Below are 21,112 nucleotides of genomic sequence, written 5' to 3'. Positions count from 1 at the left end.
GCCGAAGAATGGATGCTTTTGAATTCTGGTGCTGGAGGAGACTCTTGAGAGTCCCATGGACTGCAAGAAGATCAAACTTATCCATTCTGAAGGAAATCAGCCCTGAGTGCTCACGGGAAGGACAGATCCGGAAGCTGAAGCTCCAATACTTTGGCCACCTCAGGAGAAGAGAAGACTCCCTGGAAAAGACCCTGATGTTGGGAAAGATGGAGGGCACAAGGAGAAGGGGACGACAGAGGATGGGATGGTGGGACAGTGTTCTCGAAGCTACGAACATGAGTCTGACCAAACTGCGGGAGGCAGTGGAAGACAGGAGGGCCTGGCGTGCTCTGGTCCAGGGGGTCACGAAGAGTCGGGCACGACTAAACGACTAAACAACAACAACAACAACTACTGTTCAAACCCCACTGACTGGCTCTGTAGTATTCCAAGAGGATTGTGGAGAATTATTTCAGGTGGGTCGTGCCCCACAGATCAGAAGCCTCTGTCTCCTACTCCAGGGAAGTTCCACGGAATGAGGGGAATGCAGGGGATCCTTCAAGGAATCCGCTGGAGGGGAGAGTACTCTGGTGCTTGAATCCTGCTTGTGGGTTTCCCACAGGCATCTGGTTGGCCACTGTGAGAGCAGTACTCCAAGGCAAGTACTATGACTTCCCTCAATCCGGACACTAGACTTCTGTTGAATTATTGCATTAGCTTCTTTTGCTGCTGCCCCACACTCCTGGCTCATGTTATGCTTGTGGTCTACTAACAACCCAAGTATGCAAGCTTTCACACACTCCTCCTGTTGCCCCTGGTGGGGGGGGCAGGAATGGCAAAATGCAAAGGGAGGGCAGGGGTGGTTGGGGGTGAGCTGTAAGGGGAAGGGGTTTTGGGGGTAAGGTGCAAAGAGAGAGGGGTTGCAAGCAGGTGGAGGCGGGATATGTGGGGATGGCAAGCAATGCAAGCAGGGATGCAGCCTCTAGTATGATCACATAAATTGAAACATAAGGAAGAACTTACACCCCTCATATGTCTTTGAAGAAATCCACTGAAAATAAGGAAACCACATGTTAGACTTGGCATACTGTAAGGTTTCGGTGAACAACATCTGCCAGGAGCCCCCAAGAAGCTGATTGCAGAGATATCAAGCTGAGATCCCAAGGCCTTAGGTAGTCCCTAAGGTGACTTGGAGCTAAGTTGTTCAGGGCTTTGTAAGTTAATACAAGGACCTTGAACCTGGCTCAGTAGTAGATGGGCAGTGGCGGAGGAAGAGGAGTGTGGGGGGAGGGCGCTGCCCCCGGCAGTGCAATCCCCGTGGGGTGTCATCGCGGCTGCTCCCCTGCCTGTGCTGAGTGCCACACCCCCCAGGATGCGCGCCTGCCCTGCCCCCACCTGCTCTTCGCCCCCTGGTGCCGGAGCATGAAGCTCCGCCACTGCAGCCAGTGCAGATGTTTTAACAGTGGCACCACATGTTGCTCAGATGCCCCCACCAGCAATCTGGCCACAGCATTCTGCACCCTCCCAAGTCTACATTTCCTTGATTCTATGGTTCTGTAGTCAACTGCCTAGCCCTGTTCAGGAACCAAGTATTAGATCCACACCAACTGTTGCCCTGCAGACTGTGCAGTATCTTAGTTGTGAACCATGTCTTTAGCTGCATTTACACTTTACGGCAGATGACGAATAGAAATAAAATAAGAAACATAACATTAGACTATCTACTTAGCAAAAATGATGCTTTGACACTGCTAGCACCATCCTGCTTGTGTGAGCAAAGCATGTGACAGCAAGGCAAGTGGTCTGGTCCTACCTTTCTAGAGACAACGAGACCTTCAGCTTGTTGTCTGCAATCGAAGTATCAGCTGGTGCATAGTAAGTCTGCCATGAAAGGAAACAAAAGAGGAGCCGTTCAGCAGAGAGAGATGGTGCTGATGGACACCATCCCCTGGGAGGTTCTCCTGCACAAGGCTCTGCAGAGAGAGCTGGGCCGAAACTTACTTCATCTAGTCTCCAGACGGAGATCCCCTCAGCATTAAACGTCTCCAGCTTCAATAGATGAATCACGTAAAGTCTGCCAAAGTCGCTATAGAATCGAGGTGGTTCATGAGCGGTTAAGTTCATCACATAGTTTTCTAACTCCTGCACAGATTTGGTTTAAATACAGGAATGAGGGCACAAATGATGAGTGTGTAGATAATAATTTAAAATGCAAAGCAAAGGAAACAACCTCCCTAAAACATCCAGGATGATGTTGGCACAGCCTGAAATAATTCAGAAATGCCTTCCTCATATATCTGGGCACCTGTGTTTCCACAGGGAAATAACAGTTCCAACCATGTCCTCTGTGTAGAGGTAACGCTCTGCTTTGCAAAGGCAAACCCCTGACCTTTTGCCGCCTTGGCTAGAAAACAGGGTTTTCCCCCTGACCTTTTGTCCTTTCACAATTTGTTTGCTAGACATATCGCTTGGCTGGAGCATGACGCAGATGTAATCAAGTATCGGGGGGAACGTTTGAGGGAAACACCTGCTGACACGTGTATTTGCTAACGCTGAAAATGTGCTTAGATGGAAATACGTTAAGTTCAGGGTGGTCTCACTACTGTTTCCAATTGTTGACTTCTGCTAATAAAAGGAGCCTCTGCAGAACTAGCCGGCAGCTTGCTTGGAGCATCCTTGCCAGCGTGCTTCCGCACAGCTCACCTGCATTACCAAGACCTGTCTCATGTCCATCACTTCACTCTGAGTAGGAAATCCCCTTGAATAAAATGGGATGTAACAACTCCAGATAAGGTACAAGGAGGGTTTTGAAAGGTACCATGAAAATGGGCTGAGTAAAGGTGCACCTCAAGGTCTGTAGTTGGATGAAGAGATGGTGAGGTCCTGAAAGAGCAGAAGCTAATTGGGTGAGAGGATGAGCAGCTAAGGTGATGTACATTTCCCACACAGCAGGGGTGTCGAATAAAATATGGGGGGGGCAGGTAAGCCCCAGGGACTCGGGTGGCGCTGTGGGTAAAAGCCTCAGCGCCTAGGACTTGCCGATCGCATGGTCGGCGGTTTGAATCCCCGCGGCGGGGTGCGCTCCCGTCGCTTGGTCCCAGCGCCTGCCAACCTAGCAGTTCGAAAGCACCCTCGGGTGCAAGTAGATAAATAGGGACCGCTTACTAGCGGGAAGGTAAACGGCGTTCCGTGTGCTGCGCTGGCTTGCCAGATGCAGCTTGTCATGCTGGCCACATGACCCGGAAGTGTCTCCGGACAGCGCTGGCTCCCGGCCTATAGAGTGAGATGAGCACACAACCCTAGAGTCTGTCAAGACTGGCCCGTACGGGCAGGGGTACCTTTACCTAGGTAAGCCCCACCCCACATAATCCATCATATGGCACGGCACACATACACTATTTCAATGGGAATTCCCCCCCCCCAACTTTGAGGGGATGGCCCTCAAATATTTTATCGGGGGGGGGGGGGGAGAGAGGACCTCAGCCCCTAGGACTTGGCTCCTATGCCACACCGTGTGTGTTCTACTGGAGATGCTCTCACAGGCCCTTTGGACTCTGTCCTGTAATGCATTGCTGAATAAAGTCTGTCTGGCTGGGAGTTTGGTGTGAGCCTCTATCCTTCAACTCCCAAGGGGGAATTTATTTCATGCTGATTCTGAGTAGACGTACTTACTATTATGCAAGTAAGACCAGGCAAGAGGGAAAGGAGGGTTCAGAAGGCGCGCAGATAAAAAGCCACTCACCTCATCAGAAACTTGCCCTGGAAGCAGAGGCTGAACACTTTCCAACATGCAAAAGCCCTGGGAGGTATATATGAAATGACAAGTAATTATTATTAAAGGGACACGGGTGGCGCTGTGGGTTAAACCACAGAGCCTAGGACTTGCTGATCAGAAGGTTGGCAGTTCGAATCCCCATGACGGGGTGAGCTCCCGTTGTGCGGTCCCAGCTCCTGCCAACCTAGCAGTTTGAAAGCACATCAAAGTGCAAGTAGATAAATAGGTACCACTCCGGCAGGAAGGTAAACGGCATTTCCGTGCGCTGCTCTGGTTCGCCAGAAGCGGCTTAGTCATGCTGGCCACATGATCCAGAAGCTGTACACCGGCTCCCTCGGCCAGTAAAGCAAGATGAGTGCCACAACCTCAGAGTCGGCCACGACTGGACCTAATGGTCAGGGGTCCCTTTACCTTTACTTTACCTCAGGTTAAGAACTTAATTTGTTCTGGAGGTTCGTTCTTAACCTGAAACTGTTCCACTGTATCCTGCCTTCTTCCCAGCCAAGGACTCAAAGTGGCTAACAGATAAATTAGAACCAACTAAAAACAGAGAAAAAACACTAATCCTTAAAAAGCAATTAAACACTGATTAGAATTATATATGTGTCTGCCTGTGTGATCTATTAAAACCTACAGATAATTGCAATAAAAACATCACAGCACCCGTTCTTTCCTTCAAAACAGTTAGTTCCCAAAGGCTAATGGGAGGACAGCAAGGAGGGAGCCAGTCTGGCTTCTCTCGGGAGGGAGCAGCCAGGCAATGGAAAATCCCAACGGACAGCATTGGACCAGCATCTCTTCACCCTTCCTCTCTCTGTCCCTGCCCTCCACACAGCTTGTCTCCATATGCCAGAGCCACACTCTGGCCTTGAGTCACAGCTCCTTGGGGCTCCAAATCACATGTGCAGCTTGATGTGACTCAACATGCGACCTAATATGCCAACTAGCGCTCCATGCCTGCCACTGGGCACTGCCAACATGACATGAGAGAGGGCACAGGTCTGGGGTACAGGTGAAGCACCCCCTGCAGAGTTTCCCCTTGGGCCAAGGTTTGGCCCCACTCACCATTTTGTGGTTCTTATCCAGAATGATGGGCTTTATAGGTTGTAGGAGTTGGGCAAAGTTCCAGTCCAGCTGCTTCATCGCCATGGCAATGTCAGTGATAGCTTCCTTGTGCATTTTAGGAAGAGAGTCCAAGAGGCTGGCAAGCCTTTCTTTTGCTCCACCGCCTGCCTCTTCTGCTCTGCCCTCTGGCTTTCCTCCTTCTTCTGAGACCTGGCAGCAGCATCAAAAGAAGTACATAGTTAAACTATGGAACTCACTCCTACAGGACGCAGTGGGAGCCACCAATCTAGAAGACTTTAGAAGAGGACTGGACAAAATTCACAGAGAAGAGGGCTGCGAACGGCTATCAGCCACGAAGGCTATGCCCTGCCTGCACAGCTGAAGGCAAGCAATAATTCTGAATCCCAGTTGCAGGGAAACACAGGAGGGGAGAGGGGGCTTATGTGCTTAAATCCTGCTTGCTGGTTTCCCATTGGGGTGTCTGGTCAGCCACGGCGCTGTATGATCTGTTCAGCTCAACAGTTGGACAGCCGCATTCTGCAGGAACTGAAGCTTCCCAAATCATTTTCAAAGGCTGCTGCATGTATGAAGTTTCTGAATGGTTTCCAAAGGACACTCACATACAGCGCATTGCCACACGCCAACCTTGAGGTTAGATTACTGTAGCCCAGTTATTCCTCTCCAGATAGGGTCATAGTTGAGCCACCACCATGGCCGCGGAGTGCCATTGCAGGTCCCTAACTACTTTTCGGGTTGAGATGGTGTCCCTCCTGATTGGGAAGAAAAACTTTTGAAGCCCGATGAATAGTTACCAGGGCAGAGAGTGTAGCAAGCCCCTGGCCCCCCGAATCCCTTTTCAGAGAAGCAGGAGTGCATGGCGCTGGATGGTACTTACACGCAGCTCGAGGATGAGAGTGTCATTTCTCAGAAGGAAGCTCTCGAGAAAGTACTGGATCCCAAGAGGTGACAAGTCAACTGCAGGGAAGCCAAGAATTTATTTATTTATTTATTTATTGCATCTGTATCACACCTTTTCGCCAAGGAACTCAAGATGTCATCTGTGACTCTTCCTCTCCTCATTTAATCCCACAACAACCCTGTGAGGTTGGTTAATCTGAGAGGCAGTGCCTGGCCCTCAAGGTCACTCAGTGAGAGCTTTGTGGCCGAGTTGGGATCTGAACCCTGGTCTCCCAGGTCCTCCTCTGACACTCTACCCGCTACACCACACTGCCTTTCAAGCGAGGAGACTCATTCAGTGTTGGTACTCTTTAACTAAGGAGCAAATGTCTTTATCCCATGGCCTCAGAGCTCCTGGGAAATGCATTACCTGCACCAACCTCTCCTGTCTTTTAGGAAATCTTCCCAGTTGCCCAATCTATTGAAAGAATCCTTGCTATGGACTTCCCCATTCATTTCAATGGGGAGACTCTTTCCTCTTGGGCAACGGCATGCACACAAAGATCAGCGCCTTCGGCTGAATGAGTGGGGAAGTCCACAGGACCAGTTACAGCATCAAAGGAACATTATCGGAATTTTGAAGTTTTGCAATTCTGGTCTTCAAACATCATGTCTAATAAAAACAGGGGGGATATATTGAAGGCACTGTTTCTCTCCCAAACCTAATGGCATCCATAGTCATTTAGCTCAAATTTGGGGAATGTGCATATTGTTCAGTTTCTGTTAATTGATTTTGTGGGAACTTGCAGATTCTGGCTTCACACAATTAACTCAAGGCAGTGTCAATTTACTCTTGGCAGAAAGCCAAGGTCTGCTTGACCTAGAAACTACTTACTCTGATTGGTTAACGACCAGCACTCAACTCTGTTATCTAGGAATGCTAGCACAGTTTGGTGTTAGGTGTGTTAGGAGGAGAAGTGCTGTGTATGGTAGAGAGAGAGAGAGAAAGGATTTATTTTGCTTTGTTTTGTATGCAGAAACTCTGCTGGTTTTATTTTTTCCTTTTAATAAATCCTGTAAATAGTTATTCTGAGTCTAGCTGACTAGTCATTACCACCTCAACTAGCTTCTTCGCTGTGCAGGAAAACTCTGCTACGTTTGGGCTAAAGCCAATAGGGCTATGCCTGACACTTCAAAGTTCCATATTTCATTTACTCCCCCTCTGTGTGTTTAAAATATCAACTAAACCAGCATCAGAGGAATCTGCTTCTCCCTGATTTGCCTTAGCAGTTCTTAAAGGAATGTGCAAAAGGAAGCCGCTTACACAGAGTCTGGCTCAGAAGGCAACCTCCAGGCCTGGACAGGGCAGACTGCAAGAGGCCACAGCTCTGAAATATAAAGCCAGAAAAGCAAAGTGAGAGTGGAAAACCCAAGCCTGGAAACCAAGCCTTATGAGGAACAGCTGGGGGAGTTGGGTCTGTTTAGCCTGGAGAAGACTGAGAGGGGATATGGCAGACAAGCTCACTTTCTCCTGCTCTGGCGGAGAGGACTCAAACCAATGGTTGAGACTGCGGCTAAACATCAGGAAGAACTTCCTGATGGGAAGAGTTGTTTGACAGTGGAACAGACTCCCTCGGGAGGTGATGGATTCAGAGGTTTTTAAGCAAAGGATGCGTTGCAAGGGGGTGGATTAGATGACCTTTGAGATTCCCCCCAACTCTACAATTCTATGAACACCGGTAGCACCAAGAACAGCATCAAAATCAATTCACTTAACACCAGCAGTCAGATCCCTATGTACATTTCAACCTCGGCTCCAGCAGGATAAGACCAACCTTTTCATCCAAAACAGGGACCAGTCTTTCCCCCAGAGCAATCTGGACCATTGGCGTGACACCCTCTATCGAAGTGCTGGAAGATCTGATGAGTGATAAAAATGGGAAAGAGATGCAAAAAGCTTGCAGAAGTTAGAACAGCTGCCTGCAATTTAAATGAAAAGGTGCATCCTAGCAGTGCCTGTTAGGGTGTCGTCCTACTCTCGAGTAGGACCCTAGCAGAGACACATGCTTGACTGGCATGTTCTCTCCCTCCTGGTCAATCGTTCGGGAGCTTCAAAAGCTTTCTTCTGCCCGAACATCACAGCGACTGATGCCAACAGACATCAGCACACTTTGGAATCCACAGAGTCTTCGCAGTTTGCGTAACAGAACTCAGCAACTCAGCATTTTGGCTAATCTACTTTATTTACATGTAAACACACATGGAGCACTGCAACATGGTTCCCCCTCTCTCTCTAACATCAGAAGGAAAGAGAAAGAACAAAGGACAATAGTCCCACTTCACGGAACACAGGAACACAAACATCCTGTCTCCGTCATTTCCCACCCTGTGGAGTCAAAACATACACCGTCATGTGAAAGACAACAATCCCATGACTGCAGTCTCAGAGCAGGGGTTCTAACAGTGCCGTTTCCAAGCCCTTGGAAGACAGTAAAAACAAACAAACCAGTGCATACAAACGCACACACTGCCGTATCATAAAAAATATACTACAGCGATCCACAACAATATAGAAATGTAAAACTAGACAATGAAATCATAAAAAGTGAAAAACGAGTTAAAAGCAAATAGAAATTAAAAGCAAATATCAATAAAGCCTTGGTTGGGGGTTTACCCTTAGCTGCTTGCATTGGCTTGACAGAATAAAAAGCTTTCCAGCAAGTCTTTAAAATCTGGCGCAGAAGGCAACTGCTGAAAATCCAGTAACAAAGAGTTCCAGAGGAACTATCAAAAAGACTATGGATTGTTGTTTACAGTGCAATTCAATGAGGATGAGAAAGGGAGAGTATGTGCCAACAGAATGGCCAAAACCCAAGGCTTGCCTTTCTCATTCTGGTGAGGGCAGGAGGAAAAATACATTGGTGAGATCCAGGGCTGGTAGACATCCTCCCCCCCCCTCTCCCCCCCCAAATCCTTGGAGAACATTGGCGGAATGAAATGCTTCGGATCAAACAAAGAACCAGAAAACTGCTTTTAATTTGTTTTGATCAGGTAGTTTAATCAGTAAACAAAACAAAACAAAAACCTGGACAGATTAATGACTTGAAATCATTTGAAATCATTTGCCAACCATCAGGAATGCCAGAACACAACATTCATTTACATGGTCTAGCCTGCCATGCTTTGCCCTGAGTGAATTGCTTGGCTGTTTCTCTTCTTCCCCTGTCACCCGCCCAAGGAAAATGTTCTGTCTGCTACTTACTTGTACCAGGTTTTGATATCTGACCAACCACCGCAGGAGCGGCAGCTCTTCATCTGAAATCCACTGCTGTTCATGGTCATGACTGTTGAGAAGTCCTTTGTGACTTGAATCTCCACCTCTTTGCCCAAAGGATCAAAGGAACTAGATGGAAGGAAAGGTTATATTGCATTTCTATCACGCCCTGAAAACACAAAGTGCTGGTTTTAGCCTACCTAAGAACATAAGAACAGCCTGCTGGATCAGGCCACTGGCCCCAGAATCCTGTTCTCACAGTGGCCAACCAGATGAGAAAGCCACAAGGAAGATCTGAACACAAGAGCTCTCTTGCCTCCTGGGGTTTCCAGCAACAGGTATTGCTGCCTCCAACTGGGCAGGACAGAATTTGCTCCATGTACTTGTCTAATCTAATCAGTTTTTAAAGCCACCCAAGTTGGTGGCCATCACTGCTGTTATGTACTGAGTTGAATAGGATCCAAACTGAAGCAGTCTGATTGGTCCTAGAACAATAGGATCCAAATTGCAGCAGTCTGATTAGTCCTAGAACAATAGGATTCAGAATGCAGCAGTCTGATTGGTCCTAGAACAATGCAGCAGTATGATTGGTTGGCAGGAACCACCCAATCCTGCTCCAGATAGAAGTGAATCCACAACCTGATTGGCTTACAGTAGAATTCCGGAATTAGCCAATCATGTGCAGCCCATTGTGTAAATATTGTATATAAGCAGATACTGTGAGGGGACTTTCATTCATTCCTCCTCACCACTATGAGCTGAATAAAGAGCATGAAATCACTTTGCGACTCTGAGTATATTTCACTGGCGACGAAGGTGGGATCCCGCTGAGCTGACTGCCACACACAGCACCGCAGCACCGCCACCTGCCGCACCGCTGCCTCGCACCGTGTATCCAGGCTTCAGCTCCGGGACACAAGGAACTCAGAATGGCAGCCAACAGCAGCTTCTCGCCATTCAACCCAGCATCTGGAGACTGGGAAGCGTACGCCTCCCGTTTCACCTTCCTCCTAGAAGCCAAAGGGGTCACCGACGAAGAAGACGCCAAGAAGAGGGCGATATTCTTCAGCGTCTGCGGAGAGGAGACATTTGAAATCGCCCGGGCTCTCCTTGCGCCTGAAGACGTCGCTACTGTTCCATACAAAACAATAATGGAACAGCTAAAGGGGCACTTTTCGCCGCAGCCCTCAATGGTGGCTCGTCGAAATGCCTTCTACGCAAAGCGACAAGCCCCTGGGGAAACTGTAACTGGGTTTGTGACCTCTCTCCGCCAAGCTGCCCGGTTCTGCAACTTCTCAGAGCTGGAGAACATGCTTCGTGACCGCCTCGTCGGTGGCCTGAAGGATGAGAAGCTGCAACGGCGCCTCTACGCCAAGAAGGACCTAACGTTCCAGGTCGCTCTGGAGGAGGCCCTGGCAACGGAAGCTGCCGAGAGGTCGACGCAAGAGGCACGGCCGAGCCTGCCATCCCAACCGAGGGTCCACCACAAAGACCTCACCGACGACTCAGGATCCGACAGGGAGGAGGTGCACCGAGTACAGCAGCGCACTCAAGCAGCACACAGACCACAGCTGCCTCGACGAGAAGGAGGAAACTGCGCAAGCTGCGGGGAGAGTCACGAGAGGAGGACCTGCCGTTTCCGCAACGCAGAGTGCAGGCAGTGCAGAAAATCGGGACACATCGCCCAGGTGTGTCGGGCTCGGCCCACCCGACACCAGGCATCAGATGACCAACCCCAGGTCCCGGGGCCCAACGCACCAAGGCAACTCGACGGAGCTCACGGACTGCCAGGTATACCAGTTGCCACACCCCAACGTAGAGAAAATTTATGTAGAGGTACAGATAGAGGGGGCCCCATGCCGCATGGAGCTTGACACGGGTTCAACTCTATCCATAATCTCGGCAAAGACCTTAAGGAAACTGTGTCCTACTGGGGGTCCCAAACTCAGGCCGGCCCCATTCACCCTACGGGACTTCCAGAAACGTAAGGTCCCCACAATGGGGGTGGGGACCTTCAGGGTGCAATACCGAGGGCGGACGCGGCAACTGGACTTGCTTGTGGTCAAGGGCCCCTACATTAGCTTACTGGGATTGGCATGGTTTGGACCACTGGGGCTAGCTGTCACCGGGGTGAACCACACAAGTGGACGTGGACGCCATATGCAAGGAATTTCCAGGGGTTTTCGACGGGAAATTGGGACAGTATACGGGCCCCCCCATTGCGCTACAGCTTGACCCCGCAGTACGACCGGTCAGGCTCAAGGCCCGCCGGGTCCTGTTCGCCTTGAAACCCCGTATAGACGAGGAATTGGACCGACTCGTGGAGCAAGGAGTGCTGGAACCAGTGCCTAATGCCCCCTGGGAAACTCCAATCGTCACACCCGTCAAGCCTAATGGTTCGGTCCGCATCTGCGCAGACTACAAATGTACCATAAACAAGGCCCTCACGGCCCACGCATACCCAGTGCCAGTGGTCAGCCATGTCCTTGCCACCCTGGCTGGGTCGAAAATTTTTGGCAAGCTGGACTTGGCCCAAGCATATCAACAGCTGCCAGTAGATGAGGCCACAGCAGAGGCACAGACAATTGTGACGCACAGAGGAGCGTTCAGGGTAAAGCGGCTGCAATTCGGGGTCAGCGTGGCACCAGGCATATTCCAGAATCTAATGGACTCTCTCCTTAAAGGGATTCCTGGTGTCACCCCCTTCTTCGATGATGTGTTGATTGCCGGGCCCACACCAGAGGAGTTTGAGGACCGCCTCCGCACCGTTCTGCACCGTTTGCAGATGGCGGGTCTCAAGGTGAAGCGGGAAAAATGTCTACTAGGAGTGCCTCAGGTGGACTTTCTGGGATTTATGGTGGACGCAGAAGGGGTCCACCCGACTGGGGACAAGGTACGGGCCATTTGTGATGCCCCAGCGCCCAAGAGCAAGACTGAACTTCAGGCCTTCTTGGGACTATTGAACTTTTACCATTCCTTCCTTCCCCACAAGGCGGCGGTAGCGGAGCCCCTACACAGACTCCTGGACAAGCGGGCCCTTTGGGTGTGGGGCCAGCGCCAGGAGGCCGCATTCCAGGCAGTCAAGGACTTGCTTGTCTCAAACTCTGTCTTGGCACACTTCGACGAGAGGCTGCCGGTGGTGCTAGCATGCGACGCCTCACCCTATGGCATTGGCGCTGTCCTGGGGCACCAACTCCCAGATGGAAGAGAGGTACCGGTGGCGTACTTTTCCCAGACACTCAATGCAACCGAGCGGAACTACTCGCAAATTGACAAGGAGGGTCTGGCAATCGTGAAGGGAGTAAAAAAATTCCATGATTTCTTGTACGGGCGGCCCTTCACCGTGGTGACTGACCACAAGCCGTTGCTTGGCTTGTTTGCCCCCGAAAAGCAGACCCCCCAAGTGCTGTCTCCTCGCGTCCTCAGGTGGTCAATTTTCCTTGCCAGCTACCAGTATGCACTGATTCACCGACCTGGGAAGGCGATGGGCCATGCGGACGCCCTCAGCAGGCTACCACTACCAGAAACAGGCCCTGACCCAGCACCTGCACAAGAGGTTATGAGCCTGGAGCTGCTTCCCGACCGCCCCATTCAGGCACAAGAAGTTGCACACCATTCCAAGAAAGATAGGGTCATCTCCCGGGTCCTGGACTGGGTGTGGAGGGGATGGCCCAGCAGCAGCCCCGGGCCAGAATTCGCCGGCTACACAACCTGCAAACATGAACTGTCGGCCCACAAGGGGTGCCTGTTATGGGGAAGCAGAGTCGTTGTTCCCCAGCCCCTCCGCAAAAGGGTCCTCACAGCCCTACACGAGACACATCCAGGGGTAGTAAGAATGAAGGCCCTTGCCAGGAGTTATGTGTGGTGGCCGGGGATCAATGGCGAGATAGAGGCCTGGGTCAAACACTGCCAGGCCTGCCAAGAATCCCGCCCAGATCCCCCAAGGGCCCCAGTCCAGTCCTGGGAGTCCGCCCGAGCACCATGGTCACGCCTGCATGTGGATTTTGCTGGCCCCTTTCAGGGGAGAACATTCTTCATAGTGGTGGACTCCTACACCAAATGGCTGGAAGTCGCACTGGTACCATCCACTTCCACGTCCGCAGCCATCCGAGTACTACGCAGGCTGTTTGCAACCCACGGGCTCCCTGACACTCTCGTCTCAGACAACGGGACTGCATTTACGTCAGGAGAATTCCAAACCTTCACAGCACAGAACGCCATCCGCCACATCCGTTCGGCGCCGTTCCACCCTGCCACCAATGGACAAGCAGAACGCATGGTGAGGACCACCAAGGACACCCTTCGCCGCATGACGCAAGGGGACTGGGAGTACCGCCTTGCCACATTCCTTCTAGCACAGCACAGCACCCCCAGCTCAACGACTGGCCGGAGCCCTGCTGAACTACTAATGGGTCGGCGCCTTGCAATCAGATTGGACCGCCTTCACCCCGATAGAGCTCAGGATGAGGTAGTGGTGGGGGAAGGCAGGAACCCCCGGACCTTTGAGGCCCAGGACCCAGTGTACGCAAAGAATTTTGGGGCAGGCCCAGCATGGGTACCCGCCACAGTCACCAGGGTCACTGGCCCAGTGTTGTACGAGGTGGGGGGCAATGCTGGCGCCGCCACTGCGACCAGATACGGCGACGATTCCCGGGAGAAACCCAGGAGGAGGACAGGTCAGAGGAGTCCCAAGGGAACAGCGGGGCAGTGAGGCCCATGGAGCAGGAGGGGCCAGCAGGAGAGGCAGAATCAGTAAATACAGAGAGGACCCGTGAGGCCGAAAGGACACCAGAACCAGAACCACGACTGAGCGAGCCGGTTGCACCAGACCAAACAACCCCATCACAGCCAGCATCCTTGGAACACGAGCCAGAACCTGGAGCCCGGACCAGGGAACACCACAGGCCGCAACGTACAGGCAGGCCGCCGGCATACCTTGAGGACTATGAATGCAACCTCCCGGGCAGGACTGGAACTTAGAGGGGAGGGGTGTTATGTACTGAGTTGAATAGGATCCAAACTGAAGCAGTCTGATTGGTCCTAGAACAATAGGATCCAAATTGCAGCAGTCTGATTAGTCCTAGAACAATAGGATTCAGAATGCAGCAGTCTGATTGGTCCTAGAACAATGCAGCAGTATGATTGGTTGGCAGGAACCACCCAATCCTGCTCCAGATAGAAGTGAATCCACAACCTGATTGGCTTACAGTAGAATTCCGGAATTAGCCAATCATGTGCAGCCCATTGTGTAAATATTGTATATAAGCAGATACTGTGAGGGGACTTTCATTCATTCCTCCTCACCACTATGAGCTGAATAAAGAGCATGAAATCACTTTGCGACTCTGAGTATATTTCAACTGCATTCCATGGGAGCAATAGGTTCCATGCTACCAATGAAATTTTCCATCCTAATGGCATAATATGGCATTCGGAAAAATGAAGCTTCGGAAAATGAAGCGGGACCTCAGACGGCTAGAGCGAGTATGGCGGGGTGCCCGTGACGGAGCCTCAAGAACATCTTATAGGGTTTTTATGAAAACCTATGAGATAGCAGTGAAGGCCGCTAAGAAGTCTTACTTCTCGGTCTCCATTGCATCCGCTAGCTCTTGCCCGGCGCAATTATTTAGTATAATCCGGTCATTAACGTCCCTTGAAGGACAGCCAAATTTAAATAACAATCTGACACACAGCTGTGAGGCATTTGCGAGCTTTTTTGCGGAGAAGGTCCTGTTGCTCCGCCATGACCTCCTTGCCAATTTGGATACAATAAAGGAACTGGAGGCCCCTCGACTGTCCTCGGGTCCAGTATTCGACCACTTTGACCGGATATCTCCAGCCGATGTGGACAGATTCCTCCAAGCTGGAAAGCCCACCACCTGTCCTCTTGACCCGTGCCCGTCATGGCTGATTAGAGCGTGTCCAGACGAGGTGCGGGCCCCCCTGGGGGATATCATCAATTTGTCCCTTGGCACCGGGATATTCCCAGGGGAACTGAAGGAGGCGGTGGTGCGTCCGCTCTTAAAGAAAACATCGTTAGATCCCCTAGATCTATCCAATTACCGCCCGGTCTCGAATCTTCCATTCCTGGGTAAGGTGATTGAGAGAGCAGTTGCTGAACAGCTTGGTAGGTTTCTGGATGAAACATCTGCTCTAGACCCATTCCAGTCCGGCTTCCGTGCTGGTCATGGGACCGAGACGGCTCTGGTCGCCCTAACAGATGATCTCCGCAGGCAGCTGGATCGAGGCGGGTCGGGGCTGCTGATTCTTCTAGATCTGTCAGCAGCCTTTGACATGGTGGATCACGAACTCCTGGACCACCGCCTTGCCGACGTGGGGATCCAGGGCACAGTCCTTCAATGGCTGCGCTCGTTTCTCTCTGATCGGGGACAGAGGGTGGCGCTTGGGGGGGAATTGTCATCGCGTCACTCCCTGGTGTGTGGAGTGCCTCAGGGTGCGATTCTCTCCCCGATGCTTTTTAACATCTTTATGCGCCCCCTCGCCCAGCTTGTCCGGAGTTTTGGGCTGGGTTGCCATCAGTATGCTGATGACACCCAACTCTATCTGTTGATGGATGGCCATCCTAACTTGGCCCCAGACACACTGACCAGATGTCTGGAAGCTGTGGCTGGATGGTTACGTGGGAGCCGGTTGAAGTTAAATCCTTCGAAGACAGAGGTCCTCTGGCTGGGGCGGGACGATATGGGATCGAGGGGGCAACTCCCATCTCTTGTGGGGGTGCAATTAGTGCCAGCACCGTCCGTTAAGAGTTTGGGTGTAATCTTCGATACCTCCCTTTCTATGGAGGCGCAGATTACAGCTATAACAAAGGCGGCATTTTTCCATCTCCGCCAAGCTAAGCAGTTGGCCCCTTATCTCTCTCGCCCTGACCTAGCCACTGTGATCCATGCGACGGTCACCTCCAGACTGGATTATTGTAACTCGCTTTACGTGGGGCTGCCCTTGAGACTGACCCAGAAACTCCAGCGGGTGCAGAATGCCGCAGCGAGACTCCTTACGGGGTCTTCGCTGCGGGATCACATTCACCCGGTGCTACACCAGCTGCACTGGCTCCCGGTGGAGTACAGGATCAGGTTTAAGGTGCTGGTTTTAACCTTTAAAGCCCTATACGGCCTAGGACCCTCGTACCTACGGGACCGCCTCTCCTGGTATGCCCCACAGAGAAACCTACGGTCTACAAATAATAACACCCTCAAGGTCCCAGGCCTCAGAGAGGTTAGGCTGGCCTCAACTAGAGCCAGGGCCTTCTCGGCTGCAGCTCCAACCTGGTGGAATGCTCTGTCACAAGAGACTAGGGCCCTGCGGGATCTGACATCTTTCCGCAGGGCCTGCAAGACAGAGTTGTTCCGCCAAGCTTTTGGTCAGGGCGCAGCCTGACTCCCTCCTCCGGCAACCTGCACAGAATTTTGTTTAATCGGTTGCCATCAATTTGATTTTAACTAATTTTTATAATGAAATATTTTTAGAATGTGTTATTATTTGATTGTTATTTGACTGTTGTTAGCCGCCCTGAGCCCGGCTCGGCTGGGGAGGGCGGGATATAAATAAAATTTATTATTATTATTATTATTATTATTATTATTATTATTATTATTCATCTATTTATTTATCTGAAAATTCCACCACCCATTCCAGCCAAAAAGGCATCTGAACTGGCTTAAAATGATCAATAAGAAGACACTTTGGATGCTCACACAGATTTGACCTCTTTGGGGGTCAACAGAGTTCATCTCTAACAGCTAGATTGCTTAGATGTTCCCAAATATCACAGACACATAGAATTGCAGAGTTTTCACTGCTGGTCTTCAAGGCTATTTCCTGAAAAGAAGATGCTGAAAAAGAACTTACTATTCTAAATAGACGCCAAATACCACTATCCAATGGAGGTTCAGTGAATCGTCTGATCGCATTGTTATATCAATAGCTGGGCGATACGGGGTCTCCACCGTTATTCTGCAAAGACAACAAAAGGCGACTCAACTAGTGGGGGCTCTGAGTTAAATGGGGAGGTGCCTAAAACTGTGGGCTGGACATTTCTGGTACCCCATGAAGAAGGGTAAGGTAAAGGCAAAGGGACCCCTGACCATTAGGTCCAGTCGTGGGGTTGCGGTGCTCATCTTTATTGGGCGAGGGAGCCGATGTACAGCTTCCAGGTCATGTGGCCAGCATGACTAAGCCGCTTCTGGTGAACCAGAGCAGCGCACTGTTTACCTTCCCGCCAGAGTGGTACCTATTTATCTACTTGCACTTTGACGTGCTTTTGAACTGCTAGGTTGGCAGGAGCAGGGACCGAGCAACGAGAGCTCTCCCTGTTGCGGGGATTTGAACCGCTGACCTTCTGATCGGCAAGTCCTAGGCTCTGGGGTTTAACCCACAGCGCCACCCGCATCCCTCGCATGAAGAAGGGAGTCCTCAATAAAAGAGATTCTCTTGAACACACCCTATTAAGTGGAATGGGACCTGCTCACAAGCGTTTCTGTGCTCTTCCAGAGTTCCTGTTTCAAAGGGGGCTCCCAATCTGCACAGATCCTACCTGGGTGGCAGATGTGGGATGTGTCCAAAGAAGGGCTTTCCAGAATCAGGGGGTGGTTGAGGGCTGAGTTCCCCTACCAAATGGGTTAACTCTTCTCCCATGTCAGAACTGACCAGACATCTCCCAAGCTCTGAAAGAATTGTAGTTTGATCCATCAGTGACTGTGCTTTAGAGACAGCAAATAAAAAGTCAAACAGCTCAGGCATTTATTGACTGTGAAAAATGCTGAGATTTAGGACGATGTACTTCATTGCTTTTCTCATGCTACATTATTTTTTATTATTATTTAAAAATATATCAAAACAGTGATGTAATGGAGAGGTAAGCAAGGACCAGTTTTTAGAATACTGTATTTTTCGCACCATAGGACACACTTTTTCCCTCCTAAAAAGCAAGGGAAAATCTGTGTGCGTCCTATGGAGCGAATGCAGGGGGGAGGCAGGCGGGAAAAGCCCCAAGCTCCGTGCGCTCTTGCGGGCTTTTCCACAGGAGGGAGAAGGGACTGACTGGCCGCATCAGTCCCGTCTCCCACCTCCCAGAAAAGCCAGGAGAAGCCGCAATCTCTTTAAAGGGGTTGCACGGCTTCTGCGAGAGGTGAGGGAATCCCCCCCCCTGAAAAGCCAGGAGAAGCCGTGCAGCCCTTTTAAAGTGTGCCCGGCTTCTGCCAGTTTTGCGGGAGGTGGGGGAATTTCCCCACCTCCTAGAAAAGCCAGCAGAAGCCACGCAGCCCCTTTAAAGAGCGCACGGCTTCTGCGGGCTTCTGCGGGAGGTGGGGGAATTCCCCCACTTCCCACAAAAGCAGGGAGAAGGTCTGGGAGAAGTGCCCAGGCTGCACGCTTCTGTCCCCTTCTCCCCAAACTGTGGGCTTTTGTGGGAGGTGGGGGAATTCCCCCACCTCCCGCAAAAGCAGGAAGAAGGTCTGGGAGAATCGCACAGGCTGCCTACAGCCTGTCCGCTGCTCCCATAGCTGGGGGGGGGATCATATTTTTTTCCTTGATTTCCCCCTCTGAAAACTAGGTGCGCCCTATGGTCTGGTGCGCCCTATGGTGCGAAAAATACGGTATGTTAGTCCTGGTTTGTATTTATTTATTTGAATCATAGAACTGTAGAACTGGAAGGGTCCCTAAGAGCCATCTAGTCCACCCCCCTCCCAGAATGCAGAAACCACAGCGAAGAGATGGAAGACAGGCCAAAGAAGTTCAGCCTACCTAATTCAGGACCTGCATGCATCTTGTGCAAAATGGGGAAGATGAGACCCAAACACCTGCCTCACCCTGCTGACTGCAAGGATTGTGAGGTTTGCGTGTGAGGTTTGTTGGCTATTTGCAGTTTAGCAGCGTTGCAGAGAACTTGCTGGGGAGACCATGCATAACAAGGAACTCAAAAATAACTTTAACAAGGTTTTAATAACAAAGCAAGAATTCCTTTTACACTAAAGATAACAACAAACCAGACCCAACCACCAACCCAACCCCCAGGGTAATGGGAGAGCTAGGTGCTGCTCCTTATATACTCTGCCCAAATGCTGACACAGCTTAATTAACACAATTTAGCAGCACCTGCTATGTTTCACAGCTGCAAGACTGGGTCTCGTTATTTGCCCTGGCCCTTAAAGACATACACAACTTGTGAAACAATAATGAACCTTCACATTTTACAGTGACCATTCAACAAGGTTACCTTCCTCCAGGTATTTCCTCCTGATCCTCAGAAAGGCCCCTAGGCCTTCATGTCCCCAAGTCAGGCTCAGGAGACCCCAGAAGAGGAGAAATCCCCACGCCCGGATCATCTCCGCCTCTGATCGCAGCTGCAGAAAAATTCCCAGCATGACATTAAACCCATTATAAAATGTTTATTATATTATATTATATTATATTATATTATATTATATTATATTATATTATATTATATTATATTATATTATATTACATTATATTATTATATTATTATATATTATATATAATATATTATATTATATTATAAACAATTGTAAATCAACACACACACATATATAATTTTCATTTTTTTAAAAATAAACATTTCAACAAAAATCAAAAACAAAATTCTCACCTATCAATCCTCAACTTCCCTCCCCCTCTTTCAGCAGTTCCATTAATTTACTCTCTCTTTTTCTTTTAGAAACTGGACGTTTTTACAATAGTCCTGCTAATGTCTTAATTTGTTTACAATTTGTTTGTAAATACTCTCTCTCTGTGTGTGTGTGTGTGTGTGTGTGTGTACCTAAACTGTAACAACTATACAATTAAGCTTAAGAAACTGAAGTGAAATAACCAAAAAGAACCTAGTTTAGCAGCCTGTAACATCCACTAGGTTTAATAGATCTAAAAAAAGTTAACGGTTCCTTGAAAGATTTCTATCTCCTGACACACCTTTCGATTTACCAGCTTTGTTCTGTAAAATAAATTATTTCATCTGTTAAACATCTCCCTAAGTCTCCAAGTATCAGAGAATTTTATTCAGAAAAAAATTAAGATGGAGCTCTCCACAATTGGTGGAGCATCACAATAGGAAAGAAAATCCCACCAGCAGAAGAAAGTGTTTTAGATTTCTGTGAGGGAAAATTCCTGTCAGGAAATGGCAGCCAGAGGCAAGAGGAGAAGCTCAGTCAGAAGCAGAGACTTCTGAAGGAAATTCTGGTCAGCAGTTTGAACTTAACAAAGATCAAACCTGAAATGGAAAATTGAACAGAAGCAGAAAAACAAATTCTGTTAGCTGAAATACAGGCAGAAGATAAAGAAAAAGAGGCCAAAATCCAACAGAAGAAGAACAAGCCAAGCTTTGAGTAGATCAGCAGATTCAGTTATCTAAAATACAAGCAGGTGACAGAGAAAGAGGCAGACCAAGAACAAGAAATGTATAATCTTAAAATGCAAGAAATAGAGTTTAGAGCAGAATTGCTGGTTCCACAGAGAAGTGGAGAAGTTACCTCAGCGGAACAAAGGAATATTCCAGGATATCGAAAAACAGAGGATGGAGAAGCACCTTGTTAGGAAGCCTGTAACATCCACTGGGTTTAATATAGATATATACTGTAAATAAGATAACTGTTCCTTGAAAGATTTCTATCTCCTGCCACACCTTTTGATTTACCAACTTTGTTCTGTAAAATAAATTCTTTCATCTGTTAAACATCTCCCTAAGTCTCCAATATCGGAGAGTTTTTCTTCCGAAAATTAAGCAGCGGTTAAGACTGGGCTCGCTGCAATTGGTGGAGCATTTTGATAGGAAATAAAATCCCCAAAGTAGAAGAAAGTGTGTTATACTTTGGTGAGGGGAAATTCCTGTCAGGAAATGGCACCTTCTCATAAAGCTCCAAGGCAAGAGGAGGCAGTCAGGGAGAAGCTCAGTCTGAAGGAGCCATTTCTGAGGGAAATTCTGGTCAGGAGATAGAACTTGAAATGGAAAGCAGAATAGAAGCAGAAAAGCAGATTCAGTTAGCCAAAATACAAGGCAGAGGAGAAAGAAAGAAAGAAAGAAAGAAAGAAAGAAAGAAAGAAAGAAAGAAAGAAAGAAAGGTCAAAATACAAGCAGAATAAGAACAAGCCGA

The 21,112-nt window shown here is 49.5% G+C and overlaps 1 protein-coding gene across 4 annotated transcripts; it reads right to left on the bottom strand.

Moving 5' to 3' along the window:
- Positions 1–1,001: 1,001 nt before the first annotated feature.
- On the bottom strand, positions 1,002–20,843 carry LOC310708769 (uncharacterized protein). Of its 4 annotated transcripts, XR_014527171.1 has the most exons (13): positions 20,644–20,841; positions 19,225–19,351; positions 17,545–17,674; positions 16,860–16,964; positions 8,979–9,119; positions 7,552–7,636; positions 7,041–7,104; positions 5,715–5,794; positions 4,820–5,029; positions 3,722–3,778; positions 1,981–2,065; positions 1,793–1,860; positions 1,002–1,030 (listed from the first exon to the last, which is right to left on the bottom strand). XR_014527171.1 is itself a non-coding variant. In XM_083507567.1 (12 exons), exons 2-11 carry the CDS (start codon positions 19,331–19,333, stop codon positions 2,015–2,017), a joined length of 1,032 nt encoding a protein of 343 aa, XP_083363693.1. In that variant the 5' UTR covers positions 19,334–19,351; positions 20,644–20,842; the 3' UTR covers positions 1,387–1,860; positions 1,981–2,014. The 4 variants fall into 4 exon arrangements, 2 of the variants coding, with proteins under 2 accessions (XP_083363693.1, XP_083363692.1); XM_083507567.1 differs by lacking the exon at positions 1,002–1,030 and having other exon boundaries at positions 1,387–1,860; positions 20,644–20,842; XM_083507566.1 differs by lacking the exon at positions 1,002–1,030 and having other exon boundaries at positions 1,387–1,860; positions 1,981–2,121; positions 20,644–20,839.
- Positions 20,844–21,112: the final 269 nt, after the last annotated feature.

Source organism: Podarcis liolepis (genome assembly GCF_965112155.1).
Source record: "Podarcis liolepis genome assembly, chromosome: 6".
NCBI classification, from domain to species: domain Eukaryota; kingdom Metazoa; phylum Chordata; class Lepidosauria; order Squamata; family Lacertidae; genus Podarcis; species Podarcis liolepis.
Note: the sequence above shows the minus strand (reverse complement) of the source record. Positions and strands in the feature narration are given on the sequence as shown.

Bases quoted from the DNA above. Each gene is read 5' to 3' on its own strand.
- LOC310708769 (XM_083507566.1), bottom strand. From the start codon at position 19,333: ATGATCCGGGCGTGGGGATTTCTCCTCTTCTGGGGTCTCCTGAGCCTG. The intron at 9,120-16,859 runs GTAAGTTCTTTT...CCTTCCATCTAG, and splicing joins TTTGGCGTCTATTTAGAATA to TTCCTTTGATCCTTTGGGCA. The intron at 5,795-7,040 runs GTAAGCGGCTTC...GCTTCCCTGCAG, and splicing joins CCTTCTGAGCCAGACTCTGT to TTGACTTGTCACCTCTTGGG.